Source organism: Olea europaea, unplaced genomic scaffold (genome assembly GCF_002742605.1).
Source record: "Olea europaea var. sylvestris unplaced genomic scaffold, O_europaea_v1 scaffold2280, whole genome shotgun sequence".
Lineage (NCBI taxonomy): Eukaryota > Viridiplantae > Streptophyta > Magnoliopsida > Lamiales > Oleaceae > Olea > Olea europaea.
The window spans coordinates 77,410-99,983 of NW_019240873.1; the positions used below are offsets into that span (position 1 = coordinate 77,410).

At 34.4% G+C, this 22,574-nt stretch overlaps 3 protein-coding genes across 4 annotated transcripts; 2 read left to right on the top strand and 1 right to left on the bottom strand.

Moving 5' to 3' along the window:
* Window positions 1-97: 97 nt before the first annotated feature.
* On the top strand, window positions 98-1,530 carry LOC111381311 (protein BIG GRAIN 1-like B). Its single transcript, XM_023005091.1, has one exon. The coding sequence runs from the start codon at window positions 218-220 to the stop codon at window positions 1,472-1,474; it is 1,257 nt and encodes a 418-aa protein (XP_022860859.1). The 5' UTR covers window positions 98-217; the 3' UTR covers window positions 1,475-1,530.
* A 10,822-nt stretch (window positions 1,531-12,352) lies between these two features.
* LOC111381307 (mechanosensitive ion channel protein 10-like) lies at window positions 12,353-16,418 on the top strand. The gene is made up of 6 exons (XM_023005084.1): window positions 12,353-12,573; window positions 12,927-14,371; window positions 14,585-14,705; window positions 15,004-15,297; window positions 15,369-15,571; window positions 15,737-16,418. Exons 2-6 carry the CDS (start codon window positions 12,933-12,935, stop codon window positions 16,041-16,043), a joined length of 2,364 nt encoding a protein of 787 aa, XP_022860852.1. The 5' UTR covers window positions 12,353-12,573; window positions 12,927-12,932; the 3' UTR covers window positions 16,044-16,418.
* A 393-nt stretch (window positions 16,419-16,811) lies between these two features.
* Window positions 16,812-21,303, bottom strand: LOC111381308 (peroxisome biogenesis factor 10). Of its 2 annotated transcripts, XM_023005085.1 has the most exons (11): window positions 20,926-21,301; window positions 20,768-20,799; window positions 20,350-20,439; window positions 19,767-19,861; window positions 19,442-19,643; window positions 19,228-19,297; window positions 19,061-19,139; window positions 18,153-18,286; window positions 17,867-17,961; window positions 17,356-17,444; window positions 16,812-17,250 (listed from the first exon to the last, which is right to left on the bottom strand). In XM_023005085.1, the coding sequence occupies exons 1-11, from the start codon at window positions 21,134-21,136 to the stop codon at window positions 17,148-17,150; spliced, it is 1,200 nt and encodes a 399-aa protein (XP_022860853.1). In that variant the 5' UTR covers window positions 21,137-21,301; the 3' UTR covers window positions 16,812-17,147. The 2 variants fall into 2 exon arrangements, 1 of the variants encoding a protein (XP_022860853.1); XR_002700302.1 differs by lacking the exon at window positions 16,812-17,250 and having other exon boundaries at window positions 17,759-17,961; window positions 20,926-21,303.
* Between the last annotated feature and the right edge of the window lie 1,271 nt (window positions 21,304-22,574).

Genomic DNA, 22,574 nt, shown 5'->3' on the forward strand with positions numbered 1-22,574 from the left:
ATGCCACGCAATCAAAGGTTTAAACCAGCACCAGCTTGCACGCGCAAAACAAGCTCTTTATAAATGTCTCTCCAGACCCTTCTCAAGTCTCATCCCAAGTCGCTTTGCTCTCATTATCTCGCTTTCTCTTTAGCCTCATCATCGACAAAAACTTGTTTTCCTTTCTTTCTTTCCTTCCTTTGTTCTTCTTCGAAGTTTCAGTTCATACAAGAGTGAGATGTACAGTTGGGAGAAACAATTTAGAGAAAATCCTAAAATGCCAACATTTTCGTCTACCCTTCTTGATGAAATTTACCGTTCCATTGACGAAAAATCTGAAGATTTGAAGGCATACAAAGAAAAATCCATGAAAAAGCAAGGGGGCGGAAGGTTAAAGGCTAAAACAAAAGGTGCAGAAGACGAAGAAATGGCGAGTTTCAGGAGGGCTCGTTTGGTTGAAAAGTGGGTGGAGAAGGAAGTAAATAAGAAAGTTATTGCGAAAACAAGGCCATTTTTGTTACCAGAATTGGAGAACAAGTCGATTCACGAGAATGATGTTTTGTTCTTTAGTTCGAGTTCGAGTTCAAGTTCTTCAGATAGTTCTGGTGCACTTTCTTCTTCCTCTGATACAGAGTTCTTTGGAGGTTCTGTATCAAAATCAAGATCATCTTGTTTTTCTTCAACAAGGCCTAAACCAGTTCGAACCAGTGTCTCACCGCGAGAAAATCCTCTGCTTCATGAACAGAATGAAAAAGATTTGCTTGATGAATATCGAAATCATCAAGCGGATAGGATTGATGATAATTTGATCAAGTCTAAATCGAGGGCCTTAAAGATTTATGCCAATTTGAAGAAGGTGAAACAGCCTATTTCACCGGGTGGCCGCCTTACAAATTTCATCAACTCCCTTTTTACGAATGCAAATACGAAGAAAGCGAAAAATCCTAATACAAATGGAGGGTCTGAAGATTCAAGTATGAATAGGAAATCAAAGTCCACAACCACAACGGATTCATCAACTTGTTCTTCAGCTTCATCATTTTCAAGATCATGTTTGAGCAAGTATTCACCTAAATCGAGGGAGAAAATGCGAAATGGCATCAAAAGAACGGTCAGATTTCATCCGGTGAGTGTAATTGTCGATGAAGATTGTCGTCCTTGTGGCCATAAATCCACATATGATGAAGATTCTGATAAATTTGGAAAGCTTCGAATGCCATTAAACACAGTTGCAGACTTAAAAATTAGCCTAAGGGAGAAAAACAGGAAAATAGAAGAAACTGCGAGAGATTTCTCTGCGTTTAAAAATATACACGACAAAATTGGGAACGACGAAGAAGATGAAGATGATGCAGCAAGTGATTCAAGCTCGGATTTGTTCGAACTTGATCACTTGGCATTGTTCGGAAACAATAGATTTTGTGAAGAATTGCCAGTGTATGAAACTACTCGTGTGCATACAAATCGTGCCATTGCTAGTGGTTTGATTAGTTAATTCAATTGTGGTGTAATGTTTTTCCTATTTTTCTGATTTAGTTTCTTCTTTTGATAGATGATATCCTTTTAATCAAATATACTTTGGTATTTGATGCTTTCCAATTTTTTGAATTTAGTGTAAATAATGTGGGATTTTGTGTAAAAGGGAAGAGGTAGAGACAAATACTGAAAAAAGCAAAGACACGGTTTATGGGGTTGATCCTAAGTAGGTAAGAGAGTGACAGAGGAAAATGAAGGAAATGGAAAAGGGAAAGCAAATTTTCTCATGGGAATAGAGAAAGTGAAGATCTTCTTTTGCTTTTATAAACTTGGAATTTCCATCTGTACATTGCTTCAGAATGGTGCTACCTTCAAGAAAAAACAAATCCCCAGGAGTTCAAGAAAAAGTGGCACTTGGCACTTGTTTGGGACTCTTTCTCAGGGTTTCTCCTCTCTCAAATTAGTTTTCCCTCTTGAGTCTTGAGTTTCTTTTCTACCCATCCATTTTTAAACTTGAATATACACGTTTTGGAAAATGAGTCGCAGACATTTTTTCTCAAACTCTTTTCTCTCTTCTTTCTTTTTTGAATGTATAAATTTAGACAAGTTAAACGTGTCGGATTAACCATGTCCGAATATCCGGACTTAATCCAAAATCATGATCCAAGCACTAGAAACATGGCAAGACACATGAAAAGCACGGGTCATCTACAACACAACTTGTGACAAGTAGTGGCCCACATCTAGTGCGAGACGGAATAGTAATCGAAAAATCTTGTGAAAAGAAATGAGTTAGTTTCACTGATTGTCACTACAAATTGTGCGAAATTTCAAATTAATCCTTTAAGTATTTTTTTTTCAAACGGGGGCTACATATGACACTTCAATGAAAAAGTTTAGTTTTAATAATCGAGTGACCAATAGAGTAAGAAAAGCACCTTAAAATCATTTGAAATTTCGTACAAACTTCAATGACAACGAACGAAATAAACTAAAATACATTGTGTGGGCCCGTATGCATGGACCGGAGCCGATTTACACCTGTAGATATATATCTAGTTGGTGTAGAAAAAAAAAATTTAGTCCTTTCGTTTTAATATTCAAATGAAACAGGTAAGTTTAAAGTATTAATGCTCAGGAAACAGGACAACTGTGTTGTTGATTAACCTACGTGCACTTAGCTAACATGAAAATAAGAAAATCCAACCTGCTTGAAATGCAACCAAGTACCATAAATAGAAATGTTCTTAAAAACTAATAAAAGACACTGCATACTCCAAATATAATTGGAAGTTATGGAGAATCTAGGCTACCCCACTTGAAAGGAATCTAAAGAAATTAATTAATAAAGGTGGTGAATTTGTAACTAATCCAAGAGTGTGGTACATGGATGGCAAATAAAGTTTGTTATGTTGAAAAAGAGTTTGTAAAGGGTTCATATTCAAGGCTAGATCCCTCGCCTCCAAAATTCGCATCAGCAAGTAGCGTGATTATGACCAAGTCAATCTTGTGTTGAAAATAGGATTTCAATCTTGAAAGATTAACTTATTAGGTAGAATAACTCAATCTCTATGTCTATCTAATTGCCTTGAAACTTTATCTACACTTTTTCAATAATCCCACTTTAAACGAAGTACCATATCATCTCAACTCCCATCAAATTAATTTATCTTCCCTCTTACACTCCATTAAGACCCATCTCTCTCACTACATTAGAGCCACTGTCTTACCTGCGTACAATTACTTCTTCTTCTTCTTCTTTTTTTTTTTTTATTCAACTGCAACCGGGGATACATCTTGTACGTCCATATGGCTAGATTAGGGCCTAGCTTTCACTCCAATTGTCTTAGCAATTGGGATTTATTCATAAAATGCTTATCATTTAACTTATATTTGACTATTTCTTAAGATTAAGTTTCCTTGACAATGTATTAGGGATACACATTATAAGCTTATTTGGGTTCATTCTTGTTAAGTTCCATATGGTTGGAGAGGTGGGGAAGGAGACCTAGGTGCTTTCCTACCGATGATTGCTATCATCAACTAAAATCGGGTGTTGATTCATTCAACGCTTTTTGACCCCTCAAGAAATTGAAAAAGAATCAGTCAATCAGGCTTAAAATCGCCATACATTTCTTTTATCTTAGCCTTTTGAATGAAACGTAGCCCATGAAACAAGAGAGAATAGTAAAGAAGCAAGCTTCCTTATTTTGTCCAACTTCTTGGATAGAAATTATAACCAATGACAAAATGTGTTAATATTAATAATAAATTTATTGAGTTGCATTGATTTGATTAGTCGATACTACGTGCATTGTAAATGTCATCAGAGTCAACATGTGTTAATTAATTGAAGATTAATAATAAAAGTTGGGTGTATGAGGAAATGGGAACCTTAATTGTAATTAAAATATAGTGCAATTAACCAAAGCTATTGTGAAAATATATTAACTCTTAAATAAATATTGTTTATTTATTTCTGTCTTTTTAACCATTTATGATATTTACAATTATAAGCATGTGATTAAGTCCTTCCGACAATCAGGTCCATTTGACAGTATCAGCAAAAGTTGTGGACTTAATTATACTAATCATGAAAGTTTAGAGACTGCACATACAAAATGACCAAAATCTATATAGATATATTTATGGTTGCATGTAAAAATAGAATTAACTTTGCTCAAGAGAGATTATTATTAATTTAATAAGAATCATTTACTATCAAGTTGAGAGTTGCTGGAATAATTAAATTAGAATAATTGAATTTGCAAAAATCGGAATTAAAGTGGATAATAATTGTAGATTCAGAATCACATTTTTTCCTAATGTGAATTTTCTCTAAGAAATTATATCTTTTAAAATTGCTTTCTTTCGAGTTTTCGGAATTATAATTTAGATTTAAAATAACCCAACTCTTGAGATCCGTGTATTTTTTGTTAAAATTAGTAATTGAAACGAATTTGAATTTTTAAATCCATTTCATTTTGTTAAGAGTTCGAGCTTAATTACAAACATCCCCCTTAAACAATGGACTTGCATAGCCCAATTAGAATGGTTCTATGCTTGTAGCTAGAATGTCCATTTGTGGCCCTTTAACCTACAACCAAATGGGCTTCATTTTTTTTTTTTATTTATTTTTTTTTCCAAAAGTGTTGGAGCGTTAAATACTGGTTGATTCATACTCTTCATGTGTGTATACCAGTAAGACAATGCATCAAATATAACAAAGGTGAATAAGGGCAATAATTCTAGTTTGTTTCACCGTATCTCGGCGGATATTAGTCCTCGAATACAATACAACACTTGTAGATAGATAAATTCGAGATCAATGCTTCATAGATGATACCTGAGCACTTACAATTGTTGTCTCTTCATCAACAATGCCCAATTGTATTCTCAAATATCGGTGGAAGTATAAAATTTTTGTGAATATCAAAAATCACATGTTTTAATCAAAAGTGAAAAAAACAAAAACATCGATAAGTTACAAGAAATATGTGACAATAAACGAGCCTTAATCCATTATATGACTGAATTATTAAGATTTACGTTTTAATGGGGTCGCTTTGAAAGATAAGAAATGATGTTGCCTAAAGTAATTTTGATGTAGCCATTAATTTGTCGCTTTGTATTTTTTCCATGGAATTTTATCTTGACCAAATCATATCATGACCCAAGTTCCAAGAAGGGAAATACCATCCAATGGCCAAGGCCCATGTGCAACACAAAAGGTAATGGATTGAAGATGGCAATATCGTTCATGTCCTGCCAAGAAATTTCCAATCATACTATACATTTAAACTCAAATTCAGATAAAACACGTGTCGATACATAATTAGACAATTTACTATACATTCAAACTCAAATTCAGATGAAACACGTGTCGATACATAATTAGACAATTTGAAGAATTAAAATAAAAATATTCGATCATTTTTTGACACATCAGTTTGTCTTTTCACTCCCTGTTTTTAAACTTGACTAAGGAACTTTATTCAAAAACGTCACCCTATGTCACGACCTAAGGCGAATCAGGATGTCATCACCGCATTTCATTTTTTATCAACTTTCCTTTGCTTTTGAACATACTTGACTGCTAGATTGACCTGCATAAGATGATGATAAGCTTTTACTTAATATTTATTTTGGTAAACTTAGTTTGTATTTATTTTAATTTTATAATAGAAAGGTGGGCAACATTTTTTTAAAATTATTTTTTAAACATAAATTGGACGGGTTAGGGGCGAGGACCATGGTCCATATCCCTTCCACCACAGTGCTGATTTTAAGCCCCGTTTTTGTCAATAGACCCAATTATGCAAAGAATCTCAGTCCTGTTTGGAATGGGTTTCAAGATTTTTGCCATCCCTTCAATGGTCGCTACCAAATATTCTTTCTAATAAACGCTGACGTTCTACCTATACTATGAAAATAGTCACCTAAATGAACCTATGCAGGGCAGATCCAGGATTAGATCTAAGACCGAGCTATAAAATTTAAAGTCGGGCTAAAATGTGAAAAAAAAAAAAAATACACATAAAAAAACTGTTTTTACCCCAAAAAAAAAAAAAAAAAAAAACAAAAAGTCTTTGGGCCATCCGCCCCTGAACCTATGCATCTGTTTGGGATTTATTTTTTCAAAAATTTATTTTTAACTACACATTTTCATAAAATAATTTTACATGTAAACTCAAAAATATTTTTTTAAACCACATATTCTCTAAAAAATACTATTCCTAAATAAATTTTTTTTTTTTCCAAAAATGGGGTCAAGCAGGGGCTACATAAAATATCTCTAATATTGATTTGACAAATTTAAAAGAACAATGCTACTTTGCCAAAAGAAGTGGCCAGATGCAATAACAGAAGACGTCATGACGAGATAATTGAGTGCGAAAGTTGACTGTATTTAGAATAGTCTAATGATAAAATGATGTGAGATATTTATCAATAATTATGTCACTTTTCTGTTCATGCATCATGATTAAATTTAAGAAGTCATTTTCTTATACATGTCAAATTTGGCATGATACGATATTTAACAATTTTTCAAAATTCAAATATTTTTTTCCTCTTCCTAATTTCTTTTAGGCAAAAAAATATACCTAACTTTTTTGTTGTTCGAGAGAGTTTAAACTAATTAATCCGCTCTAAAATTGTCTTCACCTTATGCGAGTGTTTGCACAACATCTTAACATTTGAAGTAGTTCAAATATTCGAGTAGTTCCATCTATTTAGTGCACTCCCAAGCTGTCGAAAATAATGGCAAAACTCCAAGGAAAGATATTTTAGATTCAACAAGAAAAAAGGTGAACAGGATGTAACATCTTCAGGTATTAAAATAGATTTCCTTGTGGAAACCAAGTACTTGACCCCATTTTCGTCCTTTTTATTCATTATGTACCTCTCTTAGTTTCAGACAATTATCACGAGTCATGTACAATAATAGCTAGAGTGGTGGGGGCCATGTCACTACGGATGGCAACCAGCTAATAGTGGGCGCCATTGTGACCATAGACGAATAGCAAAACCAATGTTAGAAAGGGAAAATGATACTACAATTCCTACATGTTGTTAAGACTTGGGGTCTATTTTAATAAGGTCAATATTATTAAGAGGAGTGGTCCAACATCTATTTAAGTTGGTCAATATTTCGGTATTTAACCGATGTGAGATTTATTCCCTTAACATGTCCCCACAAGATGGTTACTCTTTTTGAGCAGATCATCTTGAAATTCGTGTGCTCATTTTTTAGACTTAATCGGATCGAATAGCTCGTTGGAGCTTACTGGGCTCTGATATCATGTTAAGACTTGGGGTCCATCTTAATAAAGTCAACATTGTTAAGAGGAGTGACCCCAGATCTATTTAAGTTGATCAATATTTCGGTATTTAATCGATGTGAGATTTATTCCCTTCACATGTTCCCGCAAGATGGTGACTCTTTTTGAGCAAACCAATCTTGAAATTCGTGTGCTCATTTTTTAGACTTAATCGGATCGAATAACTCGTTGGAGCTTATTGGGTTCTGATACAATATTAAAACTTGGGGTCCATCTTAATAAGGTCAACCTTATTAAGAGGAGTGGCCCAAAATCTATTTAAGTTGGTCAATATTTCGGTATTTAACCGATGTAGGATTTATTCCCTTAACATGTTAAGATTTGGGGTCCATCTTAATAAGGTCAACCTTATTAAGAAGAGTGGCACAGGATCTATTTAAGTTGATCAATATTTCGATATTTAATCAATGTGGGATTTATTTCCTTAACATGCCCCCGCAAGATGGTAGCTCTTTTTGAGCAAACCAATCTTGAAATTCGTATGCTCATTTTTTAGACTTAATCGAATCGAATAGCTCGTTGGAGCTTATTGTGCTTTGAAACCATGTTAAGATTTAGGGTCCATCTTAATAAGGTTGACCTTATTAAGAGGAGTGGACCATGATATATTTAAATTGGTCAATATTTCGATATTTAACCGATGTGAGATTTATTCCCTTAACACATGTATCTAGACATTCTCGTTAATTAAGTAAACTTGATGAGTTTCTGATATATATAGATAATTTATTCCATGTTTGGTAAATATTAAAATTTAGATTTTAATTTAAGTCAAAGTCGACAATTAATTTTAACTACATTTCATAGAATCCATAATTTTTCAATCACTCATTTCATCAACTTTATTAAAATAAGTTAAAACTCAAATTTTAATTCTCATCAAACAAGAAATTAATCTCGTCGGTTAAATTTACCTAGATTGATTAGGGGATATAAAATGCACTATAATTATTTTTGTTAAAGATTTACGCCGCTCAACAACTATTCATCACATTCCTAATATATATTAACTTCTTGTTAATTCGTTAGAGTAGGCTTATTTTACACAAACATAATGGGTCCCGTATCCTGCAGAGCACTTTAGATAATAAAGATAAGTTACTTATTTTTATTTTTTTTAAAATCTTAATTTATGATTAAAATTTTTTTATTTACAAAAAAAATTTACTTAAATATTAATTTTATTTTTTTTAATCAAAAATCACTTGTACACATGCAGGGGTGGCAAATGGGCCAAGTGGCTCGTCAGCTCGCCCGCTCAATTTGCGAAAACGGAGCTCGTGGGCGACTCGGACTCGTAAAAACACAAGTCTGAGCCCGAGAGCGAGCCGAGCGGGCCGGTTCAGTGGGCAAGCTGAGCGAGCAGGTTCAATGGGCGAGCCAAGCCCACTCGGTTCGCACAAAAAACGAGCCGAGCTCGTGGCTCGTTCCAAATGAGCCACGAGCTGGGCTCGTTTTCGAAAGTGATCGTTACGTTCACTGACTTTTGTCAGTGATCATTTCTGTCCCTGAATTTTATTTATTTTTATTGTTAACGGTCATTGAATTTTTTTAGTGACCGTTTTGGTCCTTACATTTTTTAATTTTTTTCCTTTTCTTTTTCTAGAAATAGTGGCATTTGGCCACAAAATTTTCTGCAATTCACTCTCAACTCTCTTGTGTTGTGTTGATAGTTTTGCAATTTTTATATACAATTTATACAATATTCAATTCTCATTTCTCAGTTCTCACTATATTTATTGAAATTTCATCCAATTTTCATTTCTCACTACATTTATACAATTATTCTTTTACTAGTTATTACTTATTACAATTAAACAAATAGATCCACGCGCATTTGTCGAAAATTTGTTCAGTGTGGGAGGAAATGAATCGCTTATGACAACGCAAAATCAATTTCATAATTAATTTGAAAGTCTAAATGACGTACCTCTACCTAAAGATATTCCAGATTTGGATTTTCATCATCATGTAAGCGGCAATCCAAATTATCCAATTAATTTGGATGATGTTGACTTTCCCGAAGCGGAATACGATCAGGAAGAAGAGGCTGAATTAAACATTCTTGATGCGAGGGAAAGCGAAAGGGGAAAAAACAAGCAAAATGTTGGAATCACTTTAAGTTGATTTCACCGGGAAAAATCGTCAATGGAGTTCAAGAATCTAAAGCAGTATGTAAATACTGTCAACAAAGATTGGTATGACAAAGAGGAATTGGTACCACCCATCTCAACCGTCATTACAAAGTATGTGCGGCCAAACACGGACTTATTTCAGGCTGTCAAACACAATTGCAATTTGGCAGTCCAGAAGCCGGTGGTTCTGTTGCACCCCTATCCACATGGGTGTATTCGGAGGAAAAAGTTCGAACCGGAATGGTGAAACTTGTTGCTGATGCTGAGTTGCCTTTGGCATTAATTGACAACCAACACTATGTCTCGTATGTGAAATAATATCTCCAGTCATGGTACGTTGGGGTAAGTCGAAACACTCTTCGTTCTGATATAATGCAATATTTTACTTTAACAAAATAACAATTAATTATGAATTTGCAAAAATATAGGGATGTCATATCTTTAACTTCGAATATATGGGAAGGTATTAATAAAAGAGTATATATAGCTGCAACTGCACATTATATAGACCCACTTTGGTGCATGTATAAAAAAATTATTGCTTTTAGAATTATTGAGTTTCCTCACAACGCTAATAATATATTTAATGTTATTATTAGTATTGTTAGAGAATATCATTGCGAAAGTAAATTCGTTCATTTACTTTCGATAATGCTAGTGTTAATAAAGTAGTTGCCGATAAATTGTATAGGGTACTGCAACCTGATTTTAGTGGGTATTTGTTTCATATTCATTGTGTATGTCATATTTTGAATTTAATTGTCCAAGATGGTTTAAAACATATAAAGTATGAATTTCAAAATATTAGGAACGCACTAATATATATCACAATCTCCCCAAATAGAAAACAAGTATTTGAGGATTATTGTGCCGAAATAGAAGTGCAAAATACTAAAACATTTGTTAGCGACGTAGGTCATAGGTGGAACCCTACTTACTTATTATTAAAGTCATGTGAAGGTTTTGAACATTTAATAACTGACTTTTATAACAATAGACATGTTAGAAGTGATGACGAGGTATGTTGATTGAAAGTGATCGGCAAATAACTTTGAAAGTTAAAAGATTTTTGACATTTTTTTATGAAACCACAAAGATTTTATCGGACGTTTACTATCCCACCAGTTGTATGTTGTTTGAACGTTTTTATATAATTGCAAGAACATTTCATAAATACAAAAATGACCCTAATTTTAGTGAAAGTATAATTGCTATGGAATTAAAATTTAGAAAATATAGGAAAGATTTGCCTATATTATTTCCTTTAACATGCGTGATAGACCCCCCGATATAATTTATCGGGAATTAAATATATAATTGATCAAATTTCAAACGCATTAACATTTGATACACCTATCATATATAGAAATTTAGAGCAAACATTATGTGAAATGTATGAATTATATGCGAACCGAATAGGTACCAATATTAGTCGGTACCATCTGCACCTATTCTTTCCGTTGAAATTGAAGAAAAAGATACGGAAATATTTAATTTATTTCAAGGTATTAATTCATATAAATATGATTCATCTACTACCACTGCCATGTCATCACCATCTATATCTCATTTTCATCAAACATCTACGAGTTCAAGCCATAATGCATTGCCTGCTGAATTAATTGATTATTTCAACCAGAATATGCCAATAGATAAAACAATTAAAAAAAGTTCAGACGAAGTAATTGAATTCTGGCGAAGGTATGAACGACGTTGGTCAATTATATTTGCAATTGCAAAAAATTTGTTGACACCTCCGGTTAGTATTGTTGCTTCGGAGTCTGCTTTTAGTACAGGTAAAAGAGTTTTGAGCGAGATCAGGAGTCGACTGAAAGAAGATATTTTAGAAGCGTTAATGTGCGTTAAGGATTGGTAGGATGCTCATTTTCGACTACAAGATAAATATGCCGAAATTACATGTTGTCAAGTAAGTGATATTTGGTTTAATTATATTAATGAAACTTTTCTTTTCTTATCGTTACTTTTAATTTTATTTAAAAAATTGTACACACTACAAAAAATTGTTCGTGTACAATTTTTAACTCCGCCTACTGAAAATTTAAATAGCCGGTCTCAAACCCGGATAAAGGAGGAGGGTTTATATTTTATCTATTTTAAAAAGAAAAAAATAAAAATTTCATTTTATTTTTTTCTATCTCTTTTAGTTTAAAAAAACAAAGAAATTTTTTTTCCCACTAATTTAATTAAATTTTTGTTAGTACTTGGTACTATTACTACTATATATCTACATTTTAATTTTTTTCTCGAACAATGCTGTGTGTACCTTTGCATATAATTTTCGAAGTAAATTTTTTCTCAAAATTGAAAGGGTAATCAAATGATTGCCCTTTCAATTGTCAAAAGTCTTTCACTTCGAAAATTATATATAATTTTCGAAGTGAAAGACTTCAATATAATTTTCGAAGTGAAGACTTCTAACAATTGAAAGAGCATTCAATTACCCTTTCAATTTTTAGAAAGAATTTACTTTGAAAATTATATCCAAGGGGACGCGCAGCGTTGCTTGAAAAAATAATTTTTAATACTGTTTTAAAGTTTTTTTAAAAATTTTACACGAATAAACAAACAAACAATACAATTTTTAACTCCGCCTACTCTAAATTTAAGTAGCCTGTCCCAAGCCAGGATAAAGAAGGAGGGTTTAAATTTTTTACCTAATTTTTTATATATAATTCACGATTTAAAAATTAAAAATATTTTTTTATTTTTCAATTTACCTATTTGTTTAAAAAAAAAAAAAAACACAACATCTGCTAGTGAGCCGAGCTCGACTCAGCTCGGCTCGTTTCAAAACGTGCACGAGCTCGCAGCTCGTGCTTTTATGGGCCGAGCCGCCATTAACACATGCCTCACGTTCAGATATTTTTCCCTCAAAGCATGCAGTTCTTCACTCCTGTCCAATTCTCTCTCCCGACACAAAAAAACACAAACAAGCACAGTGGTGTCGCCAATTTTTTTTTTTTTTTTATAAAAGTTGTTCTTCGTATGATCATATCAGTATATAAATTTTCTTTTTCTTCTTCTTCAAGGGTCAGTTCTTGCAAATAGAAGTGCACATTATTATAGAACTCTGAACTCTATATTTCTCAGATTTACAGTCACCGGCGACTCTTTTCCCGGTAATAAACCAGATCCTTTACTCTGTTTAACATGATCTTGCAAAAGATTTTTTTTGGCGCGAAAATGTCACTCACACGTTCACACACACATATTATGGATGAGTGTATTATGGTACAGCTGCTTATGCAGTCGAATGTGTTGATTTCTTAATGTTATGTGATTGATTCAAGATTTTAGATAGTTCAGTTATGTTCACAATAAATGCAAGTGAGCCTTTTCATTTTTCTCTCTTTTCAAGATTACTTTGAAGATGTTTGGCCCTCCTTAAAGGCAGCTTTATTTTAGTTGTTTTTCACAGCAGCAAGTCGAAAATNTTTTTTTTTTTTTTTTTTTTTTTTTCCGGAATTTGGAGGTTTCCATGGATCTAAATGGTAAAGCTCCAAAAACTGGTGGGGAAATAGGCTCGATGGAGAACAAGAAAACACCAGATGTCATTATCAATATTCCTGGAGATGAAAAAGGCTCGAAATCCTCAGTCCTTGATGCTTCGACTGATCAAAAATTTAAGCTTTCAGCAGATTCACCTCATAGAGTATCGAATGATTCGACTTTAAGTGCTCAAAACGCTGGACCAATGAATTACCCTTCACCAGAAAATCTGAAGTTCAGTTCAAACTCCAATAAGCCTCCAAAAATCCCAAAAACTAAGACTTTCACTAGGAGGACAACTTTTTCGAAGTCAGTTAAATCAAGATTTGGTGAACAACCTGTGCATATTGATAGTACTATGTTTGAAGAAAATGGAACATCTGTGCCAAATGTAATATCTTATCAGGGTTCGCCTATTATGAAATTTGATATTAATAATTCTAGTATTAAGGAGACTATCAAGACAACGTCCATGAGTTCAATGACATCTTTGAATTCATCGCGTGTCAATGAGGGTGAAGAGATATATAAGAGAGTGAGCAGTAGGAAGAAGTTGAACTATAGGAAAGTGAAAGCTAAAGTTTTGATCGAGTGGGTACTGTTTCTCTGCATCCTGGGTTTCTTGATTACTTGCTTAACTGTTAACAAGTTGCAACATTGGAAGGTTTGGGAGTTGGAAATTTGGAAATGGTGTGCGCTAGTTTTGGTGACCTTTAATGGAATGTCTGTTACAAAATGGTTTATTCATTTTGTTGTTGTGTTGATTGAGCTAAACTATTTGCTAAAAAGGAAAGTGTTGTACTTCGTTTATGGTCTGAGGAAGAGCGTTCAGGTGTGCATTTGGCTGAGTTTGGTTCTCATCACATGGGTTTTGCTATTCGAAGAAGGCATTGCCAGATCACATCCAGCAGAACGACTTTTGCATTGCATTACTTGGACTATTGCTTCACTACTGATTGGTTCATTCTTGTGGCTCCTGAAGACTTTACTGCTAAAGATTTTGGCATCTTCGTTCCATGTTAACACATTCTTTGATAGGATTCAGGAATCAATCTTCCATCAGTACATTTTATTCACTCTATCTGGTCCACCACTTATGGCTCAGACATTCGGTAAGACAAACAGTAATTTGAGTCAATTCAGTTTCCATGTGACGAAGAAGGGGAAAGAAGGTGGTAAGGAAAAGAAGAAAGAGGTGATTGATATCAACAAACTCCATCAAATGAAGCAAGAAAAAGTCTCGGCTTGGACCATGAAGATGTTAGTCGATATGATATCTAATTCCGGTCTGATCACTCTCACGAATGCTATTGATGAAAATGTCTACGATGGAGGTAATGAACAGATGGATAAGGAGATCACAAACGAGGAGGAGGCAATTGCTGCTGCATATCATATTTTCAGAAATGTAGCTGAGCCTGGATCCACGTGAGCAAATATGTCTTTCGAATATTTTCTTTAGCTTTAGTGGATGTTTGGTACTCAATATTGGATTGGTCGACAGTATAATAAACAAGACTTTTACTTTATTTTTTACCTTAATACTGCCCATTGCTATCTAATGCTCCATACCAAACATGCCATTAATGTATCAAGCTATCAACGCAAATGCATCCTATAATCGCTTACTACTATGGGCAGGTACATTGATGAACTGGACCTCCGGAGTTTCATGATTAAAGAAGAGGTGGACGTTGTATTCCCAATGATTGATGTGGCCGAGACAGGGCAGATCGACATGAAAACTTTGACGGAATGGGTGGTGTGTGAGATCTTTTCCCATTGTTGTTAATCGGAAAAATGGACTAATCTAATCTGTTTGTTCGATTTGTTGTTTCTCCTGAGACACGGCTGTTTTGACAATGCTTTCAAAAGCTTTAGTTTCCCTCTTACTTTTTTTTTCCTTTCGGTTTATTACTCTACCGGCCTTTTCATTTTATTTTTTCCAGTATTCACTCTTGCTACTTAAATCTTGAAGACGAATACTGCAGGTGAAGGTTTTCAAAGGTTAAGCTAATAGAAAAATATTAATTTATTTACATATAGTTTTCAACATGCAGGTGAAGGGTTTCAAAGGTCGGAAAGCACTGGCTCATGCTCTGAATGATACCAAAACTGCTGTAAAGCAATTGAACAAGCTCGTTACAGCGATCCTGATTGTTGTTATGATAATTGTGTGGCTTCTGTTGACAGGAATAGCGACAACCAAAGTTCTCGTCTTTCTCTCGTCACAGATTGTTCTGGCAGCTTTTATGTTTGGAAATGCATGCAAGACTCTATTTGAAGCTATTATCTTCGTATTTGTAATGCATCCTTTTGATGTTGGCGATCGTTGTGTAATTGATGGTGTTCAGGTAACTCTCATCGTATTTGGATTATACTTTCCTATGTTGATTTCTTTTCATTATTTCATTTTGTCTTACAGATGATTGTCGAAGAGATGAATATCTTGACGACCGTCTTTCTAAAATTTGATAATGAGAAAGTTTACTATCCAAATACTGTTTTGGCTACCAAACCGATCGGCAATTTCTATAGAAGTCCAGATATGGGTGATACGCTCGAGTTCTCCATTGATTTCAAGACACCGCTCGACAAAATTGGTGCCCTGAAAGAAAAAATAAAGAGGTAAGTTCCCTTAAAACTGACCTCTTCTCTCTTGATTTTTTTCTTCATATAATCAGCAATTAAAAGTTGACATTATTGATCATTGCTCTTTCTATTGTAACAAACTTTTATTTTATTTTATTTTATTTTATTTTCTCTCTCTCATACTGCATTCTTAATGGTCAGGTATTTGGAGAAAAGTCCCCAACAATGGCATCGAAATCATAATGTAGTAGTGAAGGAGATTGAAAATGTGAACAAGATTAAGATGGCTCTCTTTTTTAACCATACTATGAACTTTCAGGACATTGCAGAGAAGAGTAGACGCAAAACGGAACTGGTCCTCGAGATGAAGAAAATTTTTGAAGAGCTGAATATTAGATATGATCTCCTTCCTCAAGAAGTTCATTTAGTTGATCCGGGGACAATGACCAAAGGGCCGGATGGGCAGATGAGGCTGCAGCAGCCACCAACTTCTTATGCTTATTTCTAATAAAATAAGCCTCCGTGACCCCAAAAATGAATGATGGAAGCTTTGACAGCCTCTCACAGGCTACAAGCCTCGCGTGAATAAACAATTCCAAAAAAAAAATGTGGTCCCCACCCCCACTCTTCTGCCGGTTATTTTGGGTTAGTGTAGTGCAGTTGTATTTCTAAGCTAGGGAAATGGCCTACGTACAAGGAGTTTTGTACAGATGTTCTACAAGATAGACACATAGGGGTGGACTCCATATAAATATTTTATTGTAATGGACTCCATTGCTATGAGTATTATGTAAAACATCTGTAAAAAAAAATTCTGTAAATGTAGCATTACTCGCTTTGTGTCAAACTTTGATCCTGTCAAATCAAACTTAGATAAATTCTACATCATTTCGTATAATCTACCTCTTTTATCAATGTAAAATCCTCTCACGAGCATGTCAGATTTACAACACGGGCAGCATTACATGGAACTCTAGAACATATATATATATATATAAATAATCCTGTCAAATCAACTTGGATAAATTCTACATCATTTCGTATAATCTACCTCTTTTATCAATGTAAAATCCTCTCACGAGCATGTCAGATTTACAACACGGGCGGCATTACATGGAACTCTAGAATATGTGTGTGTGTGTGTTCGTATGTACTGTCTGAAGCCATAAGCTTCGAACAAAAAACAGTGACAAGGTTTTTCTTTTCAAGTAAATTTAACATCCTAAACGGCCAATTTTTCACGATCACGTGCACTGGAGAATCTTGGAGGGGAGCGGACAAACAAGTATAAAATTTACTCTCTGACTAACAATTCATAGGACAAATACGACTGGTTCATAACCAAGTAATTTTCATAGGAACAAGTTCACAAACCAGTCAAATGCTTAGAATTTCCCCTTTCCTACAATACGGAAGAGGATGACAATATAACTTCACCGAGAATGAATAAGTTATTATCCTAGTAAAACCGGGATCAGCAAACGATCCCCTCATTTGTTAGTGAAAGAGGTACAAGTGCCAGCCAACCTTCTCTCTTACGTATTTCCTTTTCCTTTTTTTTTTTTAAATATTGTTTTCCATCCTCAACATCAGACTTGCCATTGATGAAGAACTAAAAATCTGAATGATACAAGCAAACTAAGCTTGAATGAGTCACTGGTGAACGGCACAGAGGACATTCAGGCTTTTCGTTACACCATTCCATAATGCAATTCCTACAAAGGAAGAAAACAACTCAACATATCAGGCAACAGGAAGTGTAAATCAGCAATGAATACATATTTAAGTTAAAGAGAAGTGTGTATTAATGGAGTCCATACCAGCAAAATACATGACCACACGGTGTGGCTGTCGGATGTTGGCGAGTACTAAGGCAAAGAGTGCATTTGCCTATTCCACCAACTTGAAACTGAACATAACAATTATGCTAAAGTCATATTAGTAATTTGTAACACGATCTACTTAATGCTGGAACAAGACCTAATTTCTCTAAATTGAAATGGTAATACTGTAGCTTGCAATGATCACTTCGAGTGATTGGTAAACTTGGGAAAAGGTGACTTTTTAAGATGATGGAGACCAAGGAACAATATTTACCATCATTAAGTTTAAGCGTAACCTCAGCATCCAACAAGAAGGGCAAGTGCAATAATTCATACTAAAGACAACAGGACTGATGCTTGATTCACAATCATCTATTAATTTTTGGTATTATGTAATTACCTTAGCAATGTATAACTCGTATATGACTAGATCATAGTAACTTATCCCACTGGCACAGGTGCACGGAGAGAGACTCCGGGACTAGTGAGTTTCAGTAAAGGGTTATACCTCTGATGTAGATGTTGATTCAGAAATCCAATTATCCTTTCCAGAATCTTCACTTGTCACATTGCCATCTTCATTTATGACAGGTAAACCTCTCCCTGCCAAAATGCATATTGAGACAGATGCTGAGTAATTTGGTCAACTAACCAATAAAGAATCCCCAAATGTGAAAACATTGGCTTTCTAGACTAAGCTGAATTTAAAAGCCGTAGTGAAAACATTGTTATCAAAAAAATGCAGTGTTAAAACAATGACTTTATAGCATATGATGTCAAAAGCAATAAATAACCTGTGGGAGTTTGATGGGCTCCAACAGATGATTGCTGAAATGTATTTGTAAAGGAAGATATATTGCTTCGCCGCAATCCTTCAGCAGCAAGGATACATAGCTGTACTAGGAGGAAAACCCCCAATATTTGATATCTGCGCGAGAGAACTTTAGAGGCTACTTTTTCAACAACACCCATATAACAAAATAAAGCTATAATTTTACTTAAAATTGAAAAACAATGCCAAGGAATAATTGTCTACAACAACATAACTATATATCCCAATGTGATCTTCACATATCTTTATCATCGGATAATTGAATACACATGCTCAGCAAAATATAATCACATGAAAATGTAATTGTCGTCTTGCAATTTACAATGCCAGATCCTCATAGAACAATTGAAAAAGAATATATAATCAAAGTTTCACACATTTAGGCCAAATTGAGGGATTTTACGAAGGTATGGATCCTAATTCTTTCATCTAAATTAGTTCGGTGGTAAAAACTATGCCAAATGACTGGTTTGACACAGAGAAAATAATATACAGGAGAAAAGGTCCAACATAGGCATAGTTGAGGGATATTAAGTACACAAGAAACAATCCCAACGGGCACTCAACAAAGAAGCTCAGCCTGCTGAAACTCAATGCATGACTGTAAGGATGTCTAGTATGCATGCTGAAATTGATATGAAATGAGAGACGAAACAATGAAACAATGTTTTATATGCTCGATCTCCATCTGTCCAAATGTTGAAAATTATCATCACATATTAGGGTTTCCGCAAAACCCAACAAAACATAAAAGATTCCAATTTTCAGAACCAGAATGCAAAAAAATAAAAATAAAAAAAATGTGAATAATTAATTTTAGATAAGTTTTCCCATTTGCCAGAAAATGCATTAATGCTGCTAAATAAGCACCTAGGTCGTTGATTGGTTGGTTTTCCAATAAATACATAACGAATCCCAGCAGCTCGATTTGATATATGATAATATAAGCCTGTCATCACGAAAAATCACAAACTATTAAGAATTCACTAAATTATTGAGTATACCCACAAGGAATATGCAAAACACCAATTATTCACCTTCAAAATAAAAGAACATAAGGTTCGTCCGGAGAATCAGCATAAAAAGTTCACGGGCTAAAGGAAGCATCTGAAAAGAACATTATGAAAGATAAGTTGGCAAGAAGAGAAACTTCAAATAATAGAAACTATTTCCACGTACATTTATCCTTCCAACTATATATATATATATACACAAGCTAGCTCAATCAATATGTAATGGAAGAGAGCATACTGAGGGCCACCTCCGAACTGTATATAACCACAATCCAGTAATTTTGGTTTTCAATCTGGACAAAGCTGAAAGAGGACCTGTTGGTGCGGAGGTCAATGGAATTTGAATACTAGTGGACGACTGAGTTTGGCTGCTGTTATTCCCATAGGGATCATCCATTAGTGAATCAGCCATGGTGATACCCTGGGAAGCAATTCGTGAGCTGCAAACCAAATAAGCAAAAACTACTTTAAGTTGATAAGCACCTGAAGTTTCATATAACATAGAACCTACAGGATACAAGAAACAAAGTTCAGGCAAAAATTAAAGTAAAATGAAAAAGAACCTGACTCTTTCTGCAATGTATGGGAATGCTGTTTGATAAAAAATAAAAAGGGCACGCCTTGCAGGGGTTGGAGGAAGTCCATATGACCCTGCAACCTGTGAATTGAAAAACTAATATACTAAATCGCCAATGGTATGGAATAAATGCCAAATTCTTTTGTATTAATTCACATGTGCTTTTCTTAACAACATAATCTCGAAGTTTCAGATAGAAAGATTGTCCATCATCCATATCTCAAACAAAATCCAGAAGATAAGACTCGTGAAATCAACTTTGCAGCTGAACATTTGCTATAGACATAGTTTGATATCAATGATAAGTACATTTCGCCTCTTGTAATCGGCACAAGATTGTGCAATGCCATATTTCTAAAGAGGTGCAAAAATGATTAAGATTCAAAAACAACAAAAAATGATCACATAAATCATGAATGTATCATTGGAATGTTTTTGGTAGCTTTATCCTAAGTATAAACTATGACTTCCTTTTCAACATTGATTCTTTATCTTGAGTATATACACCTTGTACACGCACAATCTCTAGTACACATGCACAAAATATGCACAAAAATTGAGAAGCCTACCTGAGTAATGTCACAATATTCCTCTCCTAGTGTCTGCTTTCCAGCACCCGTAGTTAAGACATAGTAGAGCATCTGCCCCAAAAGTTTTGTCTGCAGAACAACAACCCATCACCCTCATATATTAGAACAAAAACCTAAATTTATCCACCATAATCTGTGGCAGCAAAAGAAAATAGTGCGGACACCAAAAAATCTTAAAATAATAAATACACCACATAAGGAGAGTTATTATCAGCTTCGATAAATTCTCAATCAAAATTCTAGCATTTATTATTCAACCAACTAGCTCAATTTCCAACTAATTTCAGATAAAGAGATTATGAATTCCTCAATCAGAGAAAACAAAAAATTAAATTATAAAAACCATTAACAGCAAAATATAGCCACTTTTTGTTTGTGAAACAGAGAAGATGTAGACCTCACTCTGATAGGCAACAGCAACTCGTGTACCTAAATGAGAATTTAAAAAAAAATTAAAAAAAATGAAATTCATTAAATAATTTTACATTTACACTATATCAAAGAATCCACATGTACAAAAATAAAAAATAAATAAAATAAATTGAGAGGGTGAACCGAAGAGGTGGCGGAAGGCGTCACGGCAAGCGTCATAGACGAATGAGGCGTATTGGTCGTCTTTTTCCGCAGCTCTCATAATTTCCGGCTGCGCAGCCAGAGGAAACCTCAGCACGCCGCCAGAGCCAGTGGAGGAGCTGCCACTAGGCCCCGCTTCGGCGTGACTAGTACTGGCGTCTCCGGTACCGGAAGTTGATTCTCTCAGTCCCATCCCCGCGCCCCAAAAATTCTCTCTCTCGTTACTGAAGAGATAGAACTTCTCTTCGAACTCGCAAAATGTTGTGAAATTCCCGATTTACCCTATCCAATATTAGCAACTCTTGCCTTCCTTTCTCTTTTCTTTCGTAAACCGTCTCGCACCACATTTTTTTAGGTGGAAATTGCAAGAAATGTCGACTTTCGCCCTATCATTTGTAAAAATGTTCAAAATTTATTTCATGTCCATTTTGCTAAAATTTAGACCAAAATGATCTTAATAACAATTTCAAATTCCACCATGAAAACAAAATTTTTCATATGATAATTATAAATGGTGTTAGCAAATAGAAATTTGACACATAATCTATACCATCTATTTGAAAAAGTACAAATATCTTCTCCCAAGGAATTGGTCAATAATCGCCGATTTTTTCATATTTTTTAGTTGGATTTTTTTTATGACAGGAAAATCCGCAATCTTTATCCTTCGAGTATAGACTGGGTAAACTCTCGGGCTGACGCAATAATATGCAAACCACGCTAACCAAGGAAACCACACTAGGTAAGTCCGGTGCGATAGGCTCAATCGAAAAAATATTGGTAGGGAGAATCGAACTCGTGACCAAAGGTTTCCGCCCTCACCTATTCCAACAACTAGACCACCCCATGAGGGGAGTTAGATTTTAATTGAACCAGATGAGGTTATGGGTTTAAATATGAAAAAAAATTCAAATCAGATTTTTACTTAAATTTTAGTTGGGTTCTCGTTGCTGTCTTTTGAAATGGTTTGGTTCAATTTGGATGGTTTGCCCATCAAACTCATCATAAACCACTAGACCCGACCCATGAACTTTATATAAAAAAAAAAAAATCAAAACAAAACAAAACAAACCAAAAGATCTTAAAACAACACAGCCTCGTGTGAAAGAAGCAACCAAAAATTTTAAAGCCATAATCTCTCTCTCAACTCCAAAATTTATCCACCTAAATCTCTCACGCCTATTGCCATTTTTTAGTCGCTCGCACTCTAGCCTTTTAGTGGTGAATATCCTCCATCTTTTGCTTGAATCCCACAGAAGTACTCGTTATTGATGGTTGGTTCTTGACTTTTTTTAAATAACTTCGTTGTTTCTTTAATTTTTTTCATGAATTTTTCATTATTTATGTGTTCCATTGTTGATTAATGTGTTCAATATTGTACATTATTCATTACATTTTTCAATGGTCAAATTTGATATTTTTTCTTCATTTGTTGAAATGTGTTGTTTTATGTTTTCTAAACATGTTATAGATAAGCAAAATCTCTGCCCAGGTTTCTTGGATGATTAACTTCACTACTTTTGAACTTTTTTCTATGTATTCATGAAACCATTTTTCACCCACTGGCAATTTGAGTTTTTGAACAAGAAGGGTCAACTAAGTATGAGAGGATCGTAGGAGGGATGAAACGT

Bases quoted from the DNA above. Each gene is read 5' to 3' on its own strand.
- LOC111381311 (XM_023005091.1), top strand. From the start codon at position 218: ATGTACAGTTGGGAGAAACAATTTAGAGAAAATCCTAAAATGCCAACA.
- LOC111381307 (XM_023005084.1), top strand. From the start codon at position 12,933: ATGGATCTAAATGGTAAAGCTCCAAAAACTGGTGGGGAAATAGGCTCG. The intron at 15,298-15,368 runs GTAACTCTCATC...TTTGTCTTACAG, and splicing joins GTGTAATTGATGGTGTTCAG to ATGATTGTCGAAGAGATGAA. The intron at 15,572-15,736 runs GTAAGTTCCCTT...CTTAATGGTCAG, and splicing joins CTGAAAGAAAAAATAAAGAG to GTATTTGGAGAAAAGTCCCC.
- LOC111381308 (XM_023005085.1), bottom strand. From the start codon at position 21,136: ATGGGACTGAGAGAATCAACTTCCGGTACCGGAGACGCCAGTACTAGT. The intron at 19,862-20,349 runs GTAGGCTTCTCA...TTCAATTCACAG, and splicing joins AATATTGTGACATTACTCAG to GTTGCAGGGTCATATGGACT. The intron at 17,962-18,152 runs GTTATTTATTGC...GCATTTTGGCAG, and splicing joins AGCCCATCAAACTCCCACAG to GGAGAGGTTTACCTGTCATA.